This window comes from Cololabis saira, chromosome 3 (genome assembly GCF_033807715.1).
Source record: "Cololabis saira isolate AMF1-May2022 chromosome 3, fColSai1.1, whole genome shotgun sequence".
Classification (NCBI taxonomy): domain Eukaryota; kingdom Metazoa; phylum Chordata; class Actinopteri; order Beloniformes; family Belonidae; genus Cololabis; species Cololabis saira.
The window spans coordinates 11897197-11917586 of record NC_084589.1 but is presented as its reverse complement, the minus strand read 5'-3'; the positions used below and the strand labels follow the sequence as shown (position 1 = coordinate 11917586).

Sequence of the window (20390 nt, the reverse complement as noted above, 5' to 3'; positions counted from 1 at the left end):
AAACAATGGACAAAAGCACATTAAGTCATGTGACCCATATGTTTCTGAAGCCCGGTTGTCTTCATATACAACATACGGGCCACAGCCATAGACATATATACATGTATATACATGTATATATTTCTATGGTCACAGCCATGTTGCTTGGCTAATCGTGGTAGAATGACGGCTGGCCTTTGGCTGAGCACACCGTCAATCATTCATAATAGCAATAAATGTATTATATACAGTATAAACTCTCCTGGCAGGATACAAAAAAGTTCACCCCACTCAGAGTTGTCATGGGTGTGAAATCAAACGATGGAGATCAAAAGGGCTTTTCGAACCGGGCTGTAAATATGTTTATTACTGCTCTAAAGTTGGATAGATTGACTCGCTTTTGCAGCCTGCCTCTACTGGTCAGTCAAGGAACTGCCTCCATCCTGAAGTTAGATGGTTGTTGCTTGGTGCCGAGAGTGACACACCCAGAGGATGCATAAGAGAACTGGTCGGACCCCCGTGGAGAGTGTCAGCCCACCTTTGGTGCGGCTGACATAGCTAATCCTAACCTAACTAATACTGTATAACTACATACTCTGATCAAATCAGTCCAGACATCCTCACCTCATTTCAAGTGACTCTTCCAGGCCCACCTATCACAGCGATCTGTTAGTACAGTTGATAGCACAATAAAATACTAACATGTTAATGTTTATGCTCTCTTATGTCATTATTCAGATCTCAGAAGCTCTGCTCTAAAGTAAATTAAGCAGATCTTAATTAACAGGGGACTGCTAAGTCCTAAGTAGTAAAAGTGATGACCAGCTGCCAATCAAAAGGCTGAACCTCATAAATGTGTTGCTTTTATGTGACTTTGCATGATGTGGTATAAAAAGAAAAGAAAAAAAACACCTAAACAGTAGGTTGACATGAATGTGAAATCTTAAAGGCAGTACATGTGTTTATTTCTGCTGCAAAGTTGCACATTTTAACATGGAGACAATGGAGATGGACTCGGTCTTGGAGCCAGCCCCAGGGGCAGTTTGTCTTTATTCCTGAGCCGAGAATGAATGCTGGCAATAAGAAAGACCAGCACGTCTTGTGATGCCACATGAGCTCACGAGTGTGGAAAGGTTAAACTCAATCTAGCTCACGTATCCACATTCAGGTGTGTTGGCGGGATGGCTGTAGCTACTTCTGCTACATGAAACATCATACCTGTGTGACCACGTCTGTAGTCAATACAATCAAGGAATAGGACAATTTCAGTTAAGAAAAGACAACAGGGCAGAACATTTAGGACGTTGAACACTAGTCAAAGCTACTGGATTAATTGACAAAGGCTGATCTCTGACCGCAGTATTTGTAGCTCCACCAGAAACAGTACACTGTACATATGAACTTTCTTATTGTATTCCGCCCCCATGTGGCCAGAAGAAGAAGTTCTGAGGTTCTGAGGATACTCCCAGTTTAAAGAAAGACTATATTTTAATCAGACTTAATTTGAAATTCCATTAAAATAAGTTTACATGCAACACCTAAGTCAGAAAACATGTGATTGCGGAACCAAAACCAATTGGACCCATTGTTTACGATCAGCCTCACTGCATGAACATGATATATTACAGGGGTGCACACAAGCCGGTACTCGAGAGCCAGTCTACTGCACGTTTTAGATGTTTCCCTGCCTCAACACAACCCTGATAGACAAGGCTGTGTCACCAACACAGTTGTGTAAACCTTGATGACATGTTGATGACGACCAGTGATTAGAATCAGGTGTGTTGAAGACAGGGAAACATCTAAAACATGCAGTAGACTAGCCCTCGAGTATCGGCCTGTGTGCACCCCTGTATACACACACACATATATATATATATATATATATATATATATATATATACAGTATATACAGTATATAAGAACTTCCGTCAGGACATAGTTTCAGCCATAATCAGAAGAACAGGTTTATTAACACGAGATTAATATAAAAATGTGCACATTCGGTTACTGAATGTTCAACAAATTGAAATAAACTCATATAGACCAGTACTTTGAGGGGAATTGCTGATCTCTTTTACTTTCTGAAAAAATCTTTGTTTCTTTTTTTATTTATTTATTTGAATAAGTAAATATAAGAGCTCTTACCAAACTGCTGAACTGGTATAAAAAATAAACTTTTAAATCATTTGGCATTTGAATTATATTGTGCAGGAAGTGCTCAGTAGTTATCCTCAACGCTTGGACAAATATCGGCACATCCAATTCCTCTCATTTTACATCTTTTTTTCTATTTTATATCTTAATTCAAAATATGTATATTCTTCACCTTATTTTCCATCTTATATCAGGGGATGTATTTCATATCATAGATTCCCCCGAGCATCCTATTTTTGAACATGTTTTTTCTCCAAAGAACACTCCATGAGGCAGGAAGTCCATACTTTCATTTAGAAAAGGGGTTTTCATTAACGACCTACCATCTACCTGCAGAGGAGCTGGTTTAGTGACCGGTGGGAACAACTGCTGGACTGGATTTTTACTTTATGGCACCTGGATTATACACCTCTGGTTATAAATTAAATGTATTATTATTATTTTATTATCAACTTGCCTAGCCAATGTCTCCCACTTTTGATATCCTCAGCATTATCATGTCCCGTATCAATAATCCCCTTTTGACTGTAAAAAAATAAAAAAATAAATCATCAGCTGATCCTGCTCGTTTCATTTTATTCAGATTCATCCGCTCACTGTGTGTGTGTGTGTGTGTGTGTGTGTGTGTGTGTGTGTGTGTGTGTGTGTGTGTGTGTGTGTGTGTGCGTGTGTGCGTGCGTGCGTGCGTGCGTGCGTGCGTGCGTGCGTGCGTGCGTGCGTGCGTGCGTGCGTGCGTGCGTGCGTGCGTGCGTGCGTGCAGGGTTCCCACACATTTTTCAAGGTCAAATTCAAGCACTTTCAAGGGTCATTTTCAAAATCTTCAAGCACCTTATCGCTGGGGTAAAATATCTACAGGTATACATATACTCATAATTATTTTTTCCGCTTTTTATCACAATTATGTACATTGTATCGTGCTGTAAACATCTAGTTGTTTCATCTTACTGATTTTATTTCTCCTTGTAATAACTAAACTATACAGTCTGATCCCAATTTTGTGAAAGACACAGAGTTATAATTTCATTTTTTATATTGCTCTTTTGTAATTACTTAGCTATTTATTGGGGGTTTTTTTTAGGATATACTTTTATATCTTTTCATACTTTCGTGTATATTTTGTAAAAATTGTTAGCGTGTATATGTTTGCTGATGCACAAGTGAAATTTCCCCTCTGGGGGATCAATAAAGTTTTATTCTATTCTATTCTATTCAAGCACTTTCAAGCACTAAAACTAAAATTCAAGCACTTTTCAGGCCTTGAAAACACAACATTGAAATTCAAGCACTTTCAAGGATGTCAAGGAACCGTGTGTGTGTGTGTGTGTGTGTGTGTGTGTGTGTGTGTGTGTGTGTGTGTGTGTGTGTGTGTGTGTGTGTGTGTGTGTGTGTGTGTGTGTGTGTGTGTGTGTGTGTGTGTGTGTGTGTGTGTGTGTCTATATAGAACAGAGGTGTGTAGTAATGAGTTACATTTACTCCGTTACATTTACTTGAGTAAGTTTTGGGAAATTTTGTACTTTTAGGAGTAGTTTTGAATCACTATACTTTTTACTTTTACTTGAGTAGATTTGTGAAGAAGAAACTGTTACTCTTACTCCGCTACATTAGGCTACATTGAGCTTGTTACTTTTCTTTTATCCCTTTTATCCGCGTACGCGTCAATCTCATGAAATCACTGGGTGATTGAGGAAAATGTTTGTTTTTGCATGTTTTGTCACATATACACAGACTCAAACACACACAGAGAGAGTTTCTATGAGTTCATGGGCTTGTTCTAGTTCTGCCTGGTTAAAAAAGAAAAGTACAAAGGCTTGAAATTTTGTGCTACTTGTGCCTAATTTATTTTTTTATTCTGTTATTTTATTTATTGTATTATTTATTAAATTACTTGAATTTACTTTAAGCTTATTTTAATTTAAGCATTTTTTTATTTTTAATTATTTTTAATTAATCTTATTATTTTATTGATTTAATTTGCCTGAAGATGATTATTTTGTACTTTTGTCTGTTTGAATGGTTGTGTTAAAAAAATAAATCAGACGTTACTCAACAGTTACTCAGTACTTGAGTAGTTTTTTCACCAAGTACTTTTTTTACTTTTACCCAAGAAATTATTTGGATGACTACTTTTTACTTCTACTTGAGTCATATTATTCTGAAGTAACAGTACTTTTACTTGAGTACAATTTTTGGCTACTCTACCACCTCTGGTGTAGAATGACAAACTAAATGGAAAATCGCCCCATGTTTCGTTTCCACCAGTTTTCATCGAGCTGCAGTTCCCTGCTCGGCCTGTTGGGGGCAGCACCGCCGAGCCTCTTCTTCTTCCCTTCAGCCATTTTGATCAGTGTCGCGGAGAGAAACTGTCTGGAAAAGGTGGGAATACTGTCCTGCAATCATGCTCGAACTGCCCACTTTAGACACACTTCCACGGTAGTCTAGTTATGGGGTGTAAAATGCACATTTGCGGCGCGTCCAGATCAGTGAGCTTTAGAGCTGCTAGCGGCGGCTAACCAGCTAACCAGCCCCGCTAGCTCCGCTAGCAGCTCTAAAGCTCACCAACTCACTAAAACCCGCGGTAAAGCTTCGACTTTCACCGGCCAGGTTTTTATTACGGTGTCATATGCCCGACACGGACCAGGGTCCCGGGTTACATGTGGTCTTGTGTGGCCCGGGACCGGGATATATGTGTGTTTTTCCCCGGGTAGCCGAGGCGGCTAGCGGCGGAGCTAGCGGCCCTCCCGCCTCCGCTCAAGCCTGATTTATGGTTCCGCGTCACACTGACGCAGAGCCTACGGCGTATGGGTACGCCGTACCTAGCCTCTGCGTCAGTGTGACGCGGAACCATAAATCAGCCTTCAGCTGTAATTACAGCCCGTCAGATTCTAATACCAGACATGTGCCGGGCTCTGCAGGTGTGATCCCGGTGGAGATGTGGGACCAGGGAGGACAGCCGTGGCCGCAGTGGCCCCTGAGCCAGCAGCAGTGGATGCAGTCTTTCCAGCACCAGCACGACCCAGGTCTCAACACGCTCCTCCATCTGTCCTCCATCCTCCTGCTCAACTCATCCTGCTCTTACAGTCTCTGCTGTCTTTCTCACTAGGGCTGGGGATCCATTCAAATGTCAAGAATCGATTCCGATTCTTAATATTCAGAATCGATTATCATGATTTGATTTGATCCAATTCGATATTGATAGCATGTTTTTTGAGCTGTTGCCTGAATTATATGACTGTAAAATAACTAGTGAAATAATAATTTAACAATAATTATTGTGAAATAACTAAGAAATAAATAACTCAAACAGGCCTTTCAATATCCATTTAAAGTGCAAAAAAAAACAAAGAAATTGCAACAGTTCATGCAGTAAACAAATAATTTTAGCTTATCTAATTTATTCTGTCACCACGCACACATATTGCCGTGAAGCACCTGGCATTTTTCAGAAGTGTCATGACAAACTATGTGTCCGACTACTGGGATTAAAGTTCCCCGGGCGAAAATGTGATGATGAGAATTTTTTTTTTTTTTTAATCGATCTTTAGACATAAGAATCGATTTTTAGGAATTAATATGAGAATCGATTTAGAATCGGAAAATCGATTTTTTTCAACACAGACCTATTTCCCACAGTTCCTACGGGGGCTTGAAATCTGTCAAAGTGCTTGAATTTCAATGTTGTGTTTTCAAGGCCTGAAAACTGCTTGAGTTTTAGTTTAAAGGGGACCTATTATGGCATTTAATGTATATTTTAAACAGGCCTTGAATGTCTTAAAAACAATCTAAAGCTTGTTTTTTCTACATAAAACTGAAATTCAGCCTCTGGGCCATGTTTTACCGCTTCTAACTTCATTATTTGTGCTTCATTCTGAGGGGAGGGGGGGTTATGATAATGAGGCTCTGCGCTGATTGGCTGCTTGAATGACATATAGCAGGGGAGGGAACAAACCCTTGCTGCGTACACAAAGCGTCTCCCATGCGACAGAGCTTCGGCGACAAAATAAATTCCATTGCTTTATTTTTTTTCTATTGGACTTTCCTAACTTGACTTTAACAGTTTCAGTGTGGACAGAGAGCGTCCGATGTCACGCAGCTCGACGCGATAGTCGGACGCTCGCATGCAGTTATGACACCGTGTAAACGACTCCCTGGGATCTTAAGCCTGAATTACGGTTCTGCGTTAAATCGACGCGTACCCTACGCCGTAGGCTCAATCAGCCTTTAGTTCCCTGAAGTGGGATCCGGGTCACTACCAGCCCTTTAAAGGGGACCTATTATGAAAAACGGGTTTTTTTCTTGCTTTAACATATATAAAGTGGTCTCCCCTCAGCCTGCCAACTCAGAAAAGGAGGAAAGCAACCAAATTCTGCAGTGTCTGTACAGCCGCCCGGATGAGCCGTCCAGTGTCATGTGGCTTCTACGAGCCGTTCAGATTCGGCGCATTTTCGTTACGTAACCAAAATGCAAACCACGCCCACAACTATAAAACCGTGTAACTGCATGCGAGCGTCCGACTATCGCGTACACTGAAACTGCGTGACATCAGACGCTCTCTGTCCATCTCCCTCCAGCAGCTGCCACTTTATTGAGGTTTTTGTAGTGAAATGAGGAGGAATCATAGAGATAACTTCTCATTTCAACTAACTGGATCAGCCGTTCCTCATCATGACTGTTTCCTACAGCACTTTCAACCGGCTTTCAACGCAAGCAGCAGGAAGAAAATAGAAAGAGGGCGTCCGACAAATGTCCAATAGAAAATAAAGCAAATGGATGGATGGAATTGATTTTGTCGCTGACGCTCGCTCGCATCGCATAGAGTTAGGACACGGTGTAACGCCGCCGGCCGGAGCTTCCGCCGTTTTTTCGTAGGGGTGTATCGCTTCATTCAGGCAGCCAATCAGCACAGAGCCTCATTATCATAGCCCCGCCCACTCAGAATCCCGCATAGATAATGAGGTTAGAGACTTGGATGATAGACATGGTTTAGAGGATGAATTTCTAATTTATTTAGCAAAAACAATCAAAACCTTGTTTTTAAGACATCCAAGGCTTGTTTAAAATAGGGATTAGATGCCATAATAGGTCCCCTTTAAGTGCTTGAATAGAATAAAACTTTATTGATCCGCCAGAGGGGTCATTTCACTTGTGCAGCAGCAAACATACACACGCTAATAATTTTTACAAAATATACACTAAAGTATGAAAAGGTATAAAAAAGTATATCCTAAAAAAAAATAATAATAATAATTAAAAAGAGAGCAATATAAAAAATGAAATTATAACTGTGTCTTTCACAAAATTGGGATGAGTATATATATTTTTATTATACATCCTTTATTTAACCAGGTAAAAAACTAATTGAGATTAAAACCTCTTTTCCAAGAGTGACCTGGCCAAAATGGCAGCATAAAAACAATACAACAATACATACAAACACAGACAGTCAGTCACACATTCTGGGGAAACAATAGTAAAATTTACACAACGGGGCAGTCACAAGAACCGAGAGAGCTCATTTCTCTGTCTTTTAAAATGGATTTGAATTCACCCAAGGATACTAGATCAACCAATTTCAAGTCCTTCTGCGCATCATTCCAGGTTGAGGGGGCAGAAAACTTGAAAGCCTTTTTACCCAGTTCAGTTCTGGCTCTCCGGACCTGCATTTGAATAAAGTTCTGTGAGCGCAAGCCATAATGGCTGACGTTTCTACACATGTATATTCCTGTAAATATTTTACCCCAGCGATAAGGTGCTTGAAGATTTTGAAAATGACCCTTGAAAGTGTTTGAAAAGTGCTTGAATTTGACCTTGGAAAATGTGTATGAACCCTGCTTTCTGATCTGTGCAGGTCAAGTGGACTGGGCTGCTCTGGCACAGGCTTGGATAGCCCAGAAGGAGTCGACGGGGCCCCAGCAGCCCAATGTTCAGCCCAGCATCCCGCCAAGCATCCAACCCAGCATCCAACCCAGCATCCAACCCAGCATCCAGCCCAGTATCCAGCCCAGCATCCCGCCCAGTATCCAGCCGAGCATCCCGCCCAGCATCCCCCCCAGCATCCCGCCCAGCATCCAGCCTAATGGCCAGGAAATCCCAGGCATCGAGCCTGTTGGGCCGAGTAATCACGGATCCTTCCAGGGGGACCCAGCGTTTGGCAGAATGTGGCAGCCAGGTAAATAATCGCTGAATTTGATTTGGAGGAAATTATCTTGAAGGGATTTTCAGGAAAACTGACATGTGCTCCAAACTGAAAACTGCAGAAGTTTAGGTAGTAGTCCTTTTCGAGCATTGTGGTCCATAGAGCCGGTGTTTATCTCGCTTTCTGTAGCGCAAACGAACAGGTGGTAACCATGGTAACCACCTCCAGGAGAGGACGCTAGTCTATCGCTGGGTACTTCCCCTAGCAAAGCTAGGTACCCATTCATACACCTGGGTGAAGTGAGGAGAGCTGAGAAGAAGTTTAGGAGCCCGGCTTAAATAAATAATCTATTTATTTTAATGCATTGCTTATTTAGTAAATTTTTTGGTAATTAATAATTTACATAATTTTCTTTTTTCGAAGGAGAGATCAAAGTGGTAGAGAAGGAACAAATCATTATTTTTGTAGACACTAAGTTACATGACTCCTATTTTAAAGTAAAACAATACTTTGGTATTCAAGGAGAATAAAAATGGCTGCGCAGACGCATTTATCATTCAGCCAGTTAATCTGGACATTTCTGAATGTGTTTATTAATATTTAAGTGTAAGTTAATTAAGGTGATGCATCTGTATCTGCCATTTGTGAGTCAGAAGCTGCAGGCAGGTGTGCAGTTAATTAATCCATCTGTTTCTTCTGTTTCTACGTTTGTGTTCTGCTTGTCACTGGGGCTTCATGTTTAAAGTTTGCACTTGGCAAATAAGCCTTCTGGCAGATGTTTATCCACATGTAAGCCAGTATATAATCAGTCGTGGTGTTGTTGTTATTTCTATTGGTATTCATTCCATGTTAAGGTGAATAGTGCAGTAAGAGCGACATCGGAGTTCTTACTGAGTGAACACAGGGAGTTGACAGCCGTTACACCATCGTCCTCATCTGGCTTTGTTTTATTGGCAGGATCCCTTTAGCTTGTCTCTCCCTCCCCCTGCGTCTTTCTATCCCTCCCTCCTCTTGCTTTCCTGCCCTCTCTTTCTCCCTCCCTCCTCTCACGAGGTGCTCAAAGTAAATTCTCATTCTCTTGAGGTGTTAGATTCACATTTTAAAGTTGCACATATATGTACTGTAAAGTTTTGGGAGCACTGTTTCAAAAAACTGTTTGCAAAATGTGCGTAGATATTGTCAATCTGGTTGCAGCAACAACTGCCCTCTAGATGTCATGTTGGAGCAGGCAGCAATCAAAAATCCTGTCCATTAAAGCAAAGCATTTTTACCAAAGTGACAATAATTTAAAATCACATGGAATATTTTGAGTGTTTCTGGTAACACAATAACAAAAAATCATGTACTAAGTCTGTATAGTAAATTAAATGCAGAGGAGAAAACAAACTTCGGCGTTAACAGAAAGACTTTAGTTGTTCAACAATTTCTGTCTCGTCAAAGCCACTTGTGCTTGCTCTTCTCCCTCCTCCTCCCCAGTGTTTCCTCAGCTCTTCATGTCTCCGTGAGATCAAGTAACACGATGTTGCTGTTCCTTTTTATGCAAGAAGTATGAGTCTCTTTTCCACATGTGTATCTTTAAAATTTTTCATAAGTTAGCATCCAAACCACACACAGATTTCTCCTTTTTTTTTCTTCTTCTTCTTTTGTCTTGATGGTTTTATGTGGTTTCTAAGAGGCAATGGCGCAACCCAAATCAAAGTACTATTACAGCTCTCTTTTCTTTCTAACAACTGCTGCATAGAGCTCTCATGCATGCAAATATCAGCATGCTCAGTAAAGCAGCCCCATACTAACAGAAGTGAGCCAGGTCCTGCTCAACGTTTCTTCCCTCCTAAGGGGGAGTTTTTACCTGCCAGTGTTTATGTAATAACTGCTCAAGATTCATGTTCTGGGTCTCTGGAAAGATCCTACAGACAATTTGTATTGTAATAGACGCTATATTGAAGGAGCTAAGCATAATGCTTTTAGCTACTGAGAATGTTTGACCTAGAGTAACCTGGTCGACGCGCTTTTGGCTGCTGCTGCTCACGTTCCCCGCAGTGACGGACGAGCCGTGGTTTATTAAATATAAATGTTTTTTCTTCTCTCCCATCTTCTTGTTCCTCGTTGCACCTTTTTAAATGGAAGAATACAAGTGCACAGTTTCCTTTAGGATTTTTATTTTCCAAGCCGAGTATAGATCAAAGACAAAATGACATGCCAGATGGCTTATTGATCAGCTCTGAACTGACTGTGGTGTATTTATGTATTTTCGTGAATTGGTGTTCTGATAAATGTTTGCTCATGGACAGAGTGGGGAATGCATGGTCAGCCCCCTCCTCCTCCTCCACCCCCTGACCAGGCCTGGATCCCTCCAGGGTCAGGACCAATGGATGTGGTGAACCCCAGCGAGGACAGCAACAGCCAGGACAGCGCGGAGTTCAACTCTGAATCCCACGGGGTTTATCCCCAGAACAGCCATGGGTATGGGGCACAGCCCGACAGCTACGCCATGGCCCCCATGGCCATGAACCAGTTTGATTATCAGGTATGCAGATGCTACAGTAGAAACTGTTGAAGCTTTTTGGTTTTAGTGTGACAACCAAGTAACAGAAGAAGAAGCAATCCACAGAAACTGTGCCGGACCCCCGCATCTAGGTCTCCCATTTTCTTTCTTGATATTATGCAGAAGAAAATTTCAGCTTTTAAAAAAAAAAAAAAAAACTTTCTTTAAATTATTATTTTTTTTTTTGTTTTTTTAAATCAGCCAATTTTATTATTTAGGACTTTTTTTAATTTATTTAGTTTTTAAATCAGCTTATCTCAGGAGGGATTGATAGATATCTGCTTAGATGTTTGAGACAGCAACAATCCCAGACTCAGTTGATAGCAGAAACAGAAACCCGTCTGTACTTTGAATAGTCTTTAAATTGATGTTTCTGCTGTCTCCCCGCAGCATGGAGCTGCCTCATCCTTCGCCCCCACTGCCACAGGATTTCACTCCCCGTACTGGCAGGGTCCTCCACAGAACAGAAGAGATGCTCGCCCGCCGGGGTTCAGGGACCGGCCCAGATCCCCCATCCAGCTTCCTGTCAAGCCCGAGGCTCCAGCAACGCTGGGTGAGTCACATACAGCTGTTTAAAGGCATGAACAGGTGTTGAATTCATTTAGAAGATTTTAATTTCTAAAATATTGTAACTTGATGTTTTACATTTCATGTTCTTAAACCGTAGCAAACTAATATTAGAAAATAAATCTTTGTGACTCTCAAAAAGACAGTTTAATCCATCCATCCATTTTCTGTGTTTTATTTTGCTCCAGTTTGTATTAATTTAGATAATAACATCATTAGTAAGTATTGATTGATACAGCGGTAAATATGAAACTTCTCATCTTTCAGTAGAATTATATTTTCATACATTAGGCAGTAGGCACTAACATGGTAATAGATGTATTAATCTGCAATATTCTTACATTTGTTGACATTCTTTCGTGGTGTCGTTTCAACATGATTTTTGCCATAAAACCCCATTAATACATGCTGAGCTTCATATTTGTCTCAAGGCAATTCACATTTTTTACACCTAACTGGTTATTTTCCTTTGAATATTAAGCGGTCTTACAGTATATGTATATTTAGTTTAATGGTTTATTGTTAAAAACAGAAATGGGATGCTTCCTGTACATCCAGCATGTCCCCGCTAAGAAGTGGGTGATGGGGGGGCTTGACGTTCCTGGTTATGGGTTGCTCTCAGCAGTTCTTTCCCTCGTACTGTCACCCTGCAACCCTAATGGTTACAGCTTGAGTTATGTTAGCTGAGTCACAAGTTTGATGATTGCTACATTGGACTTCATTTCAGTCTACACACGGCATAATTTTTCTTGTACTGCAACCCGGGGTGTTCTATTGCTGCTTCCTGCTGCACTCCCTCCTGCAGTCTGTTGCCAACTTCTTTCTTCATGAGTTATTTCCACGTTGTGGTCGGACTCTCCAGAAACCTCCTGTTTCTCTTCTTTGGTTTTTGAAATAATCGCTTCATCCTTCACACGTGATGGCTTAGCAGCCAGGGCGAGAACCAAAACAACAAATCAAAGGATACACTCTCAAATTCAGCAACCTTAAATGTTAACCCACACTAAACACACATCAGGAAATGGTGGCGACCTGAAGCCCACTTCTATGTGGGAGTAGTAAAGTTTGACAGGCTATGAGGGGAAACCTGTGGAAATGTATCTGTTTTTAGTTTAACTGAGCCATCAGATGAAGATGGACACGAGATTGTGTGCTGAATCAATTCAGGGCTGTTTTTTTTTTTTCTTTACTTCTTTACTTCAACTAGTTGTTAAACTACAGACTTAAATTGTGTGCAAGTAAAAAAAAAAAAAAAAATTAATTAATACGTGTAAAATCCATTTTGACATTTCAGATGCAGTAAAAAGACGCACTCTGCCCGCCTGGATCAGAGAGGGTCTGGAAAAGATGGATCGGGAGAAGCAGAAGAAGCTGGAGCAGGAACGAATGGCAAAGGAGCGTGCAGAAATGTCAATAGACAATGGCAAAGAGCAGGAGCCCGATGAAGAAGGGGATGGGCCACGTGTGCCCCGCAAGAGTAAATTTGTAAGGAACCCAAATGTGGACCTGAGTGCAGAATATTTGCATTAACAAACAAATTATTCTACGTTTGCTGTAATGACTTAAATCTAGAGTGCTGCATATCGTTTTCTCAAGCAGAAAACTGTTGTTCCCTCTTGTCTATTCCTGTAACTGAAACCTAGTCTGTGTCTTGGTTGCTATCAGGACAGTGACGATGAGGGAAACGATGACATTGACACCGAAGAGATATCCATCAAAAGAGAATTTACCGTCCAGTCCCCATCGCCGCCTGCAGAAGACAGCGAGCCTGAAATGACTGAGGAGTTGAAGGAAGAGCTGCTGGTCAGTTCAAACATTAAGTCAACTACAGATTAGGGCTGGGCGATATATCGAGATTTTAATATATATCGATATATTTTCAAACGCAATATGGTACGAGACAATATCGTTTGTATCGATTAAAAAAATTAAATTAAATTTTTTTTTATAATTTTGATATAGCTTATTTTGTGAAAATTTGACTTGAATGTTTTATTTGAGATTTGCACAAATGTTTTGTTATTTGCACAACTGTCAACCTTAGTGGAAAAGTCTGCCTGTTACTGTCTACACTGTATTAATTGCACAGTGTATTTTAATTTAATTGTTATGCAGGAAAGGAATATTTGTTTTATTTTATTCAAGAAGCATTTTTATTCTATATATGCAAGCAGTTTATTTTTATTTCATTTGTTTTATACATTTTGATATTGTGCAGACCTCTGTTAATAAAGGTACCTGTGTGACATTTGGCACGAGGCTTTGTATTAAAACTGACTGTTTTTTTAAGGGTTTGCCTCAGAAAAAAAATGCTAACAGAGATGCTATGCTATAATGCTTTGGGGGAAACCCCAATTATGGCACAGAAAAAATATCGATATATATCGAGTATCGCCATTCAGCTAGAAAATATCGAGATATGACTTTTGGTCCATATCGCCCAGCCCTAATACAGATAGACTTGTGTGTTGCCGTGAACTGTTTCTCAGTCTGCATTGTTCAAATATCGAACTAATTATTCTTGCCTTTTTGTAGATGGTGATCACAAAAACTCTTCTGACAGAGATCCTTCTCACAGTCACCAATGAAGAAATCCTGAATGTGGCCAGAGAGACTCACAGGAAAGCCACTCGAGGTCTGCTCTTGTTTTTAAGCAGTTTATGCATCATCTATGCTTTTCACCAAGACACATTGATTAACTCTGGAAAGCAGCTCATATGCACTTACCTTCAAAATACTGATTGTATGCCCTGTAGTAGAAGGGTGATTAAGGGAGGAAAAAAAAGTGGGACATAATGCATTTTCAACCATTCTCTGCTAATGCATCAGAGGGAGAGAGCAGAGAAATACTTCTCAAACAGTATTTGGAAACTACTTGATAATGAAGGTCCTGCTTGAATGGCTGTATGACTAACTAAAGTCTCAGCACTGACTGACCGTCACTCAGCCATAAGATACGACTTTCCTTCATTAAAGTGACTGTGCATTAGTACAGATTGGCTGTTTCCCTCCTATCCGACTGTTTTGACTTGGAATGTGTGACAGAAGTTTGTTTGTTAACCCTTTCCTCTTCTCTCCACCTTCTTTTGTTTTAATTTCTTTCTTCTTTTTTCTTGTTACCAAAAACAGCTTTTGTGAATATTGTTTTATCTGTGACCTCCTTCTCTAGCGACTCTCTTGCCTTTGAGACAATGGCAGTATGTGTTTTAACATGTTGTTCCTGTTGTTGATGTGAATCAAAGCTCCTGCAAAACAGCTGGCACAGTCAAGTGCACTGGCTTCTCTGACTGGTCTCAGTGAGTATCCCTTTTCTGTCACTGGGGGGGTGGGGGGGGGATTGTTTTTCATATATGATGCGGTGTAAGCAGGAACAAGGGAAAAACTTAACGCAATACGTGACGCCCAGATACGTTACAGACCAGTTAAGGCAAATGTGGTGTCAGATCTGCATTTAGTTTTGCACAAAGCATGCTTTCAATTACCAAGTTTGCAAATCACTGTATACACTTGGCTTTAAGAAGTTTATCGGCGTCAAATACAGAGTTGTGCCAATTTAAGTGGCCTTCGTGAGGACCGTGGTTTCATGACTGGAACCTGATTGTGAAATGGATCTCGCTGGTGTCCAACACTCAACAACCTGTGGGCTCTGTTGTGGCAGGCGGGCTTGGTGACTATGGTTCAGATGAAAGCGAGGAAGAGGACGGCCGCAGCGCCCGAGGTTCTGAATCCTCCGACACAGATGAGGAAGAGCTGCGCCACCGCATCCGTGAGAAGCAGGATGCCTTCCGCCGCAAAGAGCGAGAGATCCAACTGCTTCAAGAAAAACAAGCACATGAAGCTCTGCTTGCACGTGGTAAGGCTTCAAATTTGTTTATTTATTTAAACTAAAAGTACCTTACATAAGTTTGAAATCTTATAAGTCTTGAGATTCAAGAGTCAAATATTCTATTTGACTATTTGTGTTTCTGGATTAACCTCTTCCTGATGAGCGCCCTCAGTGGCAGAGATCATTCGAGCCATTGTTGATCGGTGTGTGCCACACGCAGCACGCCTAGCAGATGGAGAAAACCACAGCTCTAAGCTTATGTAGATTATTTCCACCTAACAAAACACAAATCCAAAACTGAGAAAGACAGGAATGCAACATGCCGCAGAAAACCGTCACGTCCCACAAGTTCAAGGCTGGCATTGTGAAAACTAACACTCCCTAGATTCAAACCATGTAAAAATCACAACAGTTTTGACTAAAAAGGAAAAAATCCCTATGGCAGCAGCCTAAGAAAAACAAACAAAAAAAGTCCCTTTTCTGCAGCCAAACCCTGAATTTTGTGTCACCATTGATGTTTCACCATGGTAAATCAGTAATCGCCCAGGTTCACACAAATAATTTCACATACAACCTTTATTTTGATGGTAAATGTATTTAAATACACCTTTCAGTTGCTGGTTTGGATTCATTTCCATTTGGGTTTTGGCATTTTTATGGAGGAAGAAAAACTGACATGATTATAAATAAAAGCAGAAATATATTTTTTTTGTTTTCCCTTTTCCTTACACGTGCATTACTTGTTTTTACATTCCCTAGTCTCCCCTTTTTTATGCCTCATTATGCAAATGCTCCTCTACTATTGGTCAATAAATGGGAAGAAGCAGGATCAGGCTAAGACCTTCTCATTTGCATAATGAGGCAGAAATGCATAATGTAGAAAGAGGAGACGAAAGTGTGACGAAAATGTAAACACAAGGAATGCGCATATATATATATATATATATATATATATATATATATATATATATATATATATATATATATATATATATAACATTATATAAAATATATATATATATATATATATATATTAGGGGTGTAACGGTATTTGTATTCGTCCCGTCCCGTCACGGTACGGGGGTCACGGTTCGGTTCACGCAGTCTTACGGCGAATACGTCTGACTGAGTTAAAAAAAAAAAAAAAAAAAAAATCAATCATCGTTTTTTTTCCCCCTTATAAATATCAACAGCCACGTTCCATTACAGACCTAAATGTGTGCTTGTCTGTGCATATCAATAAATATATTTGCAATTCATATATCATCATAAATTGTAGGCTATAATAACGATAAAATGTTCTAATTCTTAATTTACAACTGTCCTGAACGCATCAGGGCCGTGTGCCAACGCGGATTGGCTGTAAAGCCTGATTTATGGTTCTGCGTTAAATCGACGCAGAGCATACGCCGTAGGGTACGGCGCAGTCTACGGCGAGGTTATGCGGCGACGCGCAACCTTCGCCGTAGGCGCTGCGTTGGTGTAACGCGGTACCATAAATCAGCCTTAACAGTCACAGTGAAGGAGATCCTAGACCAGTTAGGTTTTTTTGTATTTAAACTGTATCAAAGATGGAACTGAGTCAGTCCGTGACTATCTGAGTTTTCAGAGTCGTGTGTGTGTGTGTGTGTGTGTGTGTGTGTGTGTGTGTGTGTGTGTGTGTGTGTGTGTGTGTGTGTGTGTGTGTGTGTGTGTGTGTGTGTGTGTGTGTGTGTGTGTGTGTGTGTGTGTGTGTGTGTGTGTGTGTGTGTGTGTGTGTGTGTGTGTGTGTGTTCTTCTGAACAAGTTTGTGACTTTACTCTGCTTTCTGCAGCATAGGCCTATAGGCTTGGCTCAATAAAAGTGAGAATAAATGTAGTTTGATGGGTAGGATGATGTTGTTGAACGTTAAAATGACTATCATAAGGCCCATGGAGAATGCTCCGCCCCCAGACGGCTCTGCCCATATGCAGCAGTAGAGGAGCCCGGGTTCAAGTATTTATTAAAAGTGCTCGAGCCTCGTTACAATGTCCCATCCCGCGCTCACATAAACCAGTCCGTGGTAAAATTAAAAACACTTATGCACAAGTTAAATGTTTTATTCTATTTATTTTACACTTTAATAAGAGATGCTTTTTAGTTTTAGTTATGATCAAAATAAAGGAAGAAAAAACTCGTCTTATACATTTGGGACTTTTTGTATTTTTTTTCCCGTTGTACCGAACCCGTACCGAACCGTGACCCCTGTACCGAGGTACGTACCGAACCGTGACTTGTGTGTACCGTGACACCCCTAATATATATATATATATATATATATATATATATATATAAAAGCAGAAATATATATATTTCTGCTTTTATTATTATGTCAGTTTTCATCCTCCATACATTTTCAAACAAGAATCTCAGAAGTAGATCTTGTTCGGAAGGCGTTCAAGATTACAGACAATACTGGTGTTAAAGTTGTGACCTGTTTCTGTTTCCACGTCTACTTTTAACGTTTGTCTTTGTGTGTTTTTTGTACAGAAGAAATGGCGAAGGAGAGATTGAGCAGAGAAAAGGTGGACTATGATGAGGATCAGTTAGAAACTCCACACAAACAGGAAGTGAAGGACAAGGAGCCCGAGCCGTCGGTAGACAGGCGTAGGTCCCGCAGTGAGAGGGAGAGCAGTGAGACCAAGCAGTCAGGGAGAGCCAAGGAGCGGTCAGGCCGAGCTGCTAGCGATTCCCCCACCAACAACCGCAGCAGCAGCTCCTCCTCCACCTCCAGCCACAGCAGCTCCCACTCATCCTCATCCTCATCCTCTTCCTCACCCTCCTCGCGTAGCTCCTCCCGCTCTTCTTCTCCCAGAAGGAAAAGAAGGCGTAGCCGCTCTTCGTCCCACAAGGCCCGCCGGCGAAGCCGCAGCCACAGCTCTCACCGGCACCGTAGTGAGAAGGACAGGGAAAGGAGGAGGAGCAGTGCGGAGCGATCGGGCCGCTACAAGAAAGAGCGCAGTGTTTCCCGCGAGCGTAGGAGTCGCAGGAGTAGATCCAGGTCCAGAGATAGAGGCAGGGCCAGAGCCAGAGACAGCCGCAGTCGCAGCCGAGACAGAGCGAGGGAGAAAGAGAGGAAAAGGAGCCGCGAGCGCAGGGAGAGCAGCCCCAGTCGTAGCAGCAAACACAAACAAAAAGCCTCCAGCAGGGATAGGGAGAGGAGGAGAGACAGGAGTCGGAGCTTAGACAAAGACAAGAAGAAGAAAGACAAGGATAAGGATCGTGAAAAAGATGCCGATAGAAAGAAAGAAAAGCCCAAGGCTAAAGAGAAGGAGAGGGAAAAGGGAAGCTCTGTTGGCACAGAGGAAAATGGCAAATCCAAGAAAAGGAAAACGAGTGACTCGTGTACCGAATCCCAGAGTGACAGGCGCTCTCGACAAGATAGTAAATCTAGCAAGAAGAGCTCCAGTAAAACGAGCAAGAAGCGCTCAGACTCTGACTCTAGTAGATCCCCCACCCCCGAGGTTAGCAAGGAAAAAAAATCTAAGAAATCCAAACGTAGTCGCTCAAGGTCGACGGAAAAATCTCACAAGTCTGGTAAGAAGGCAAGCCGCAAACACAAGTCTAAGTCGCGATCAAGGTAGTATTCGTTTTTTTCCTCTTCTTGATTACTGTGTGTTGATTATATGTCTCTTTGAAATGTGTATTTTCAGTAACTCAGTGTTATGAACATGTACTGTCACTTGCAGCTGAATGTGTTTTATGCCTCTTACTCTGTCAAATGCAAATTTGTCTCAAATTTATTTCTTGCAGTTTGTAAAGTGTCATGTTAAGCTCTAGCATCATTTAAAATTAATATTTAAGGATTTGCACTTTGTTCTTCAGAGAAGATTAGCATTGTTAGATTCTAGGATGCTTTTGTGCATTACGGCTGCTGGGAAGGGGGCATTAGTGTGTTTTGTCTTTGCATTATTAATGTGGTGCCCACACCTCTCTTTCAGGTCAGCGTCCCCCTCCCACCGTAGCAGACGCTGAGGAGCACAGTTGACATCTGGATCTGTGCGCTTTAACCATTTTAAATTCCATGAGTTGAGCAGGCTTGTCTCATTATAGAGGCAGTTGTGTAGGTGAACACCCCCCTCATCCATCTCTCTTCTTGTAAATATGTTTTTATTTTTCAAAGTGTGACTGAAGAACAAGACATTTTGAATGGTAGGAGTTTTCATTATACAAAGTTTAATCGGACACTAAAAACTGAAGTTGTATCATTTTAAAACGTGACAGGATTACCCTCCCACCAGACACTCATTGTTGTAAGATATCTAATAAAACTGTTTGTTCATTGATTCGTCTTGTCATCTGTTTGATCTCAGTGACAGGATTATCAGACCGTGCAAGACTTTCTTCCAGTCTCTGGGATTATTCAATAAAGTACTTGTGTTGAAATGTATTTCTTTATTAGTGCGTATGCAGAGCTCTGCCGGGATAATGTGATGAGTGGATTCGGAGTCGGCAGAAGCTTGAAACAAGCCAACCAGCATCCTCCCTCTGGTTTGTGTGCTGCTCTGCATCAGTAGTCGCATCGCCGTCGCAGACTGGAAGTGTCATGATAGACGGGTCGGAGAGGGTCTGACTTAAAAGCAGTTGGCATCTTCACAGCGTTGTAAGATATAGATAGATAGATATATACACACACACACACACACACACAGGACTGTCTCAGAAAATTAGAATATTGTGATAAAGTCCTTTTATATACTGTGATGCAAAAATGTCACATTCTGGATTCATTACAAATCAACTGAAATATTGCAAGCCTTTTATTATTTTAATATTGCTGATTATGGCTTACATTTTAAGATTCCCAGAATATTCGAATTTTTTGAGATGGGATATTTGAGTTTTCTTAAGCTGTAAGCCTTTTATTATTTTAATATTGCTGATCATGGCTTACAGCTTAAGAAAACTCAAATATCCTATCTCAAAAAATTAGAATATTCTGGGAATCTTAAACTGTAATTTGTAATTAATCCAGAATGTATGACATTTGTTTTTTTAATTGCATTACAGAAAATAAAGAACTTCATCACAATATTCAAATTTTCTGAGACAGTCCTGTATAGATGTGTGAAAAAGTGTTTGCCCTCCTTCTGATTTCTTTTTTTTTTTTTTTTGCATGTTCGTCACACTTAAATGTTTCAGATCATCAAATTTAAATATTAGAC

General features: G+C 40.9%; 1 protein-coding gene across 1 annotated transcript; it reads left to right on the top strand.

Moving 5' to 3' along the window:
• The first annotated feature begins 4439 nt into the window (after nt 1-4439).
• On the top strand, nt 4440-19511 carry pnisr (PNN-interacting serine/arginine-rich protein). The gene is made up of 12 exons (XM_061716132.1): nt 4440-4509; nt 5049-5153; nt 7982-8302; nt 10561-10796; nt 11205-11367; nt 12676-12866; nt 13047-13184; nt 13917-14016; nt 14624-14677; nt 15040-15234; nt 17716-18805; nt 19167-19511. Exons 2-12 carry the CDS (start codon nt 5066-5068, stop codon nt 19198-19200), a joined length of 2610 nt encoding a protein of 869 aa, XP_061572116.1. The 5' UTR covers nt 4440-4509; nt 5049-5065; the 3' UTR covers nt 19201-19511.
• The last annotated feature ends 879 nt before the right edge of the window (nt 19512-20390 follow it).

Bases quoted from the DNA above. Each gene is read 5' to 3' on its own strand.
- pnisr (XM_061716132.1), top strand. From the start codon at position 5,066: ATGTGGGACCAGGGAGGACAGCCGTGGCCGCAGTGGCCCCTGAGCCAG. The intron at 5,154-7,981 runs GTCTCAACACGC...TGATCTGTGCAG, and splicing joins CCAGCACCAGCACGACCCAG to GTCAAGTGGACTGGGCTGCT. The intron at 13,185-13,916 runs GTCAGTTCAAAC...GCCTTTTTGTAG, and splicing joins AGTTGAAGGAAGAGCTGCTG to ATGGTGATCACAAAAACTCT.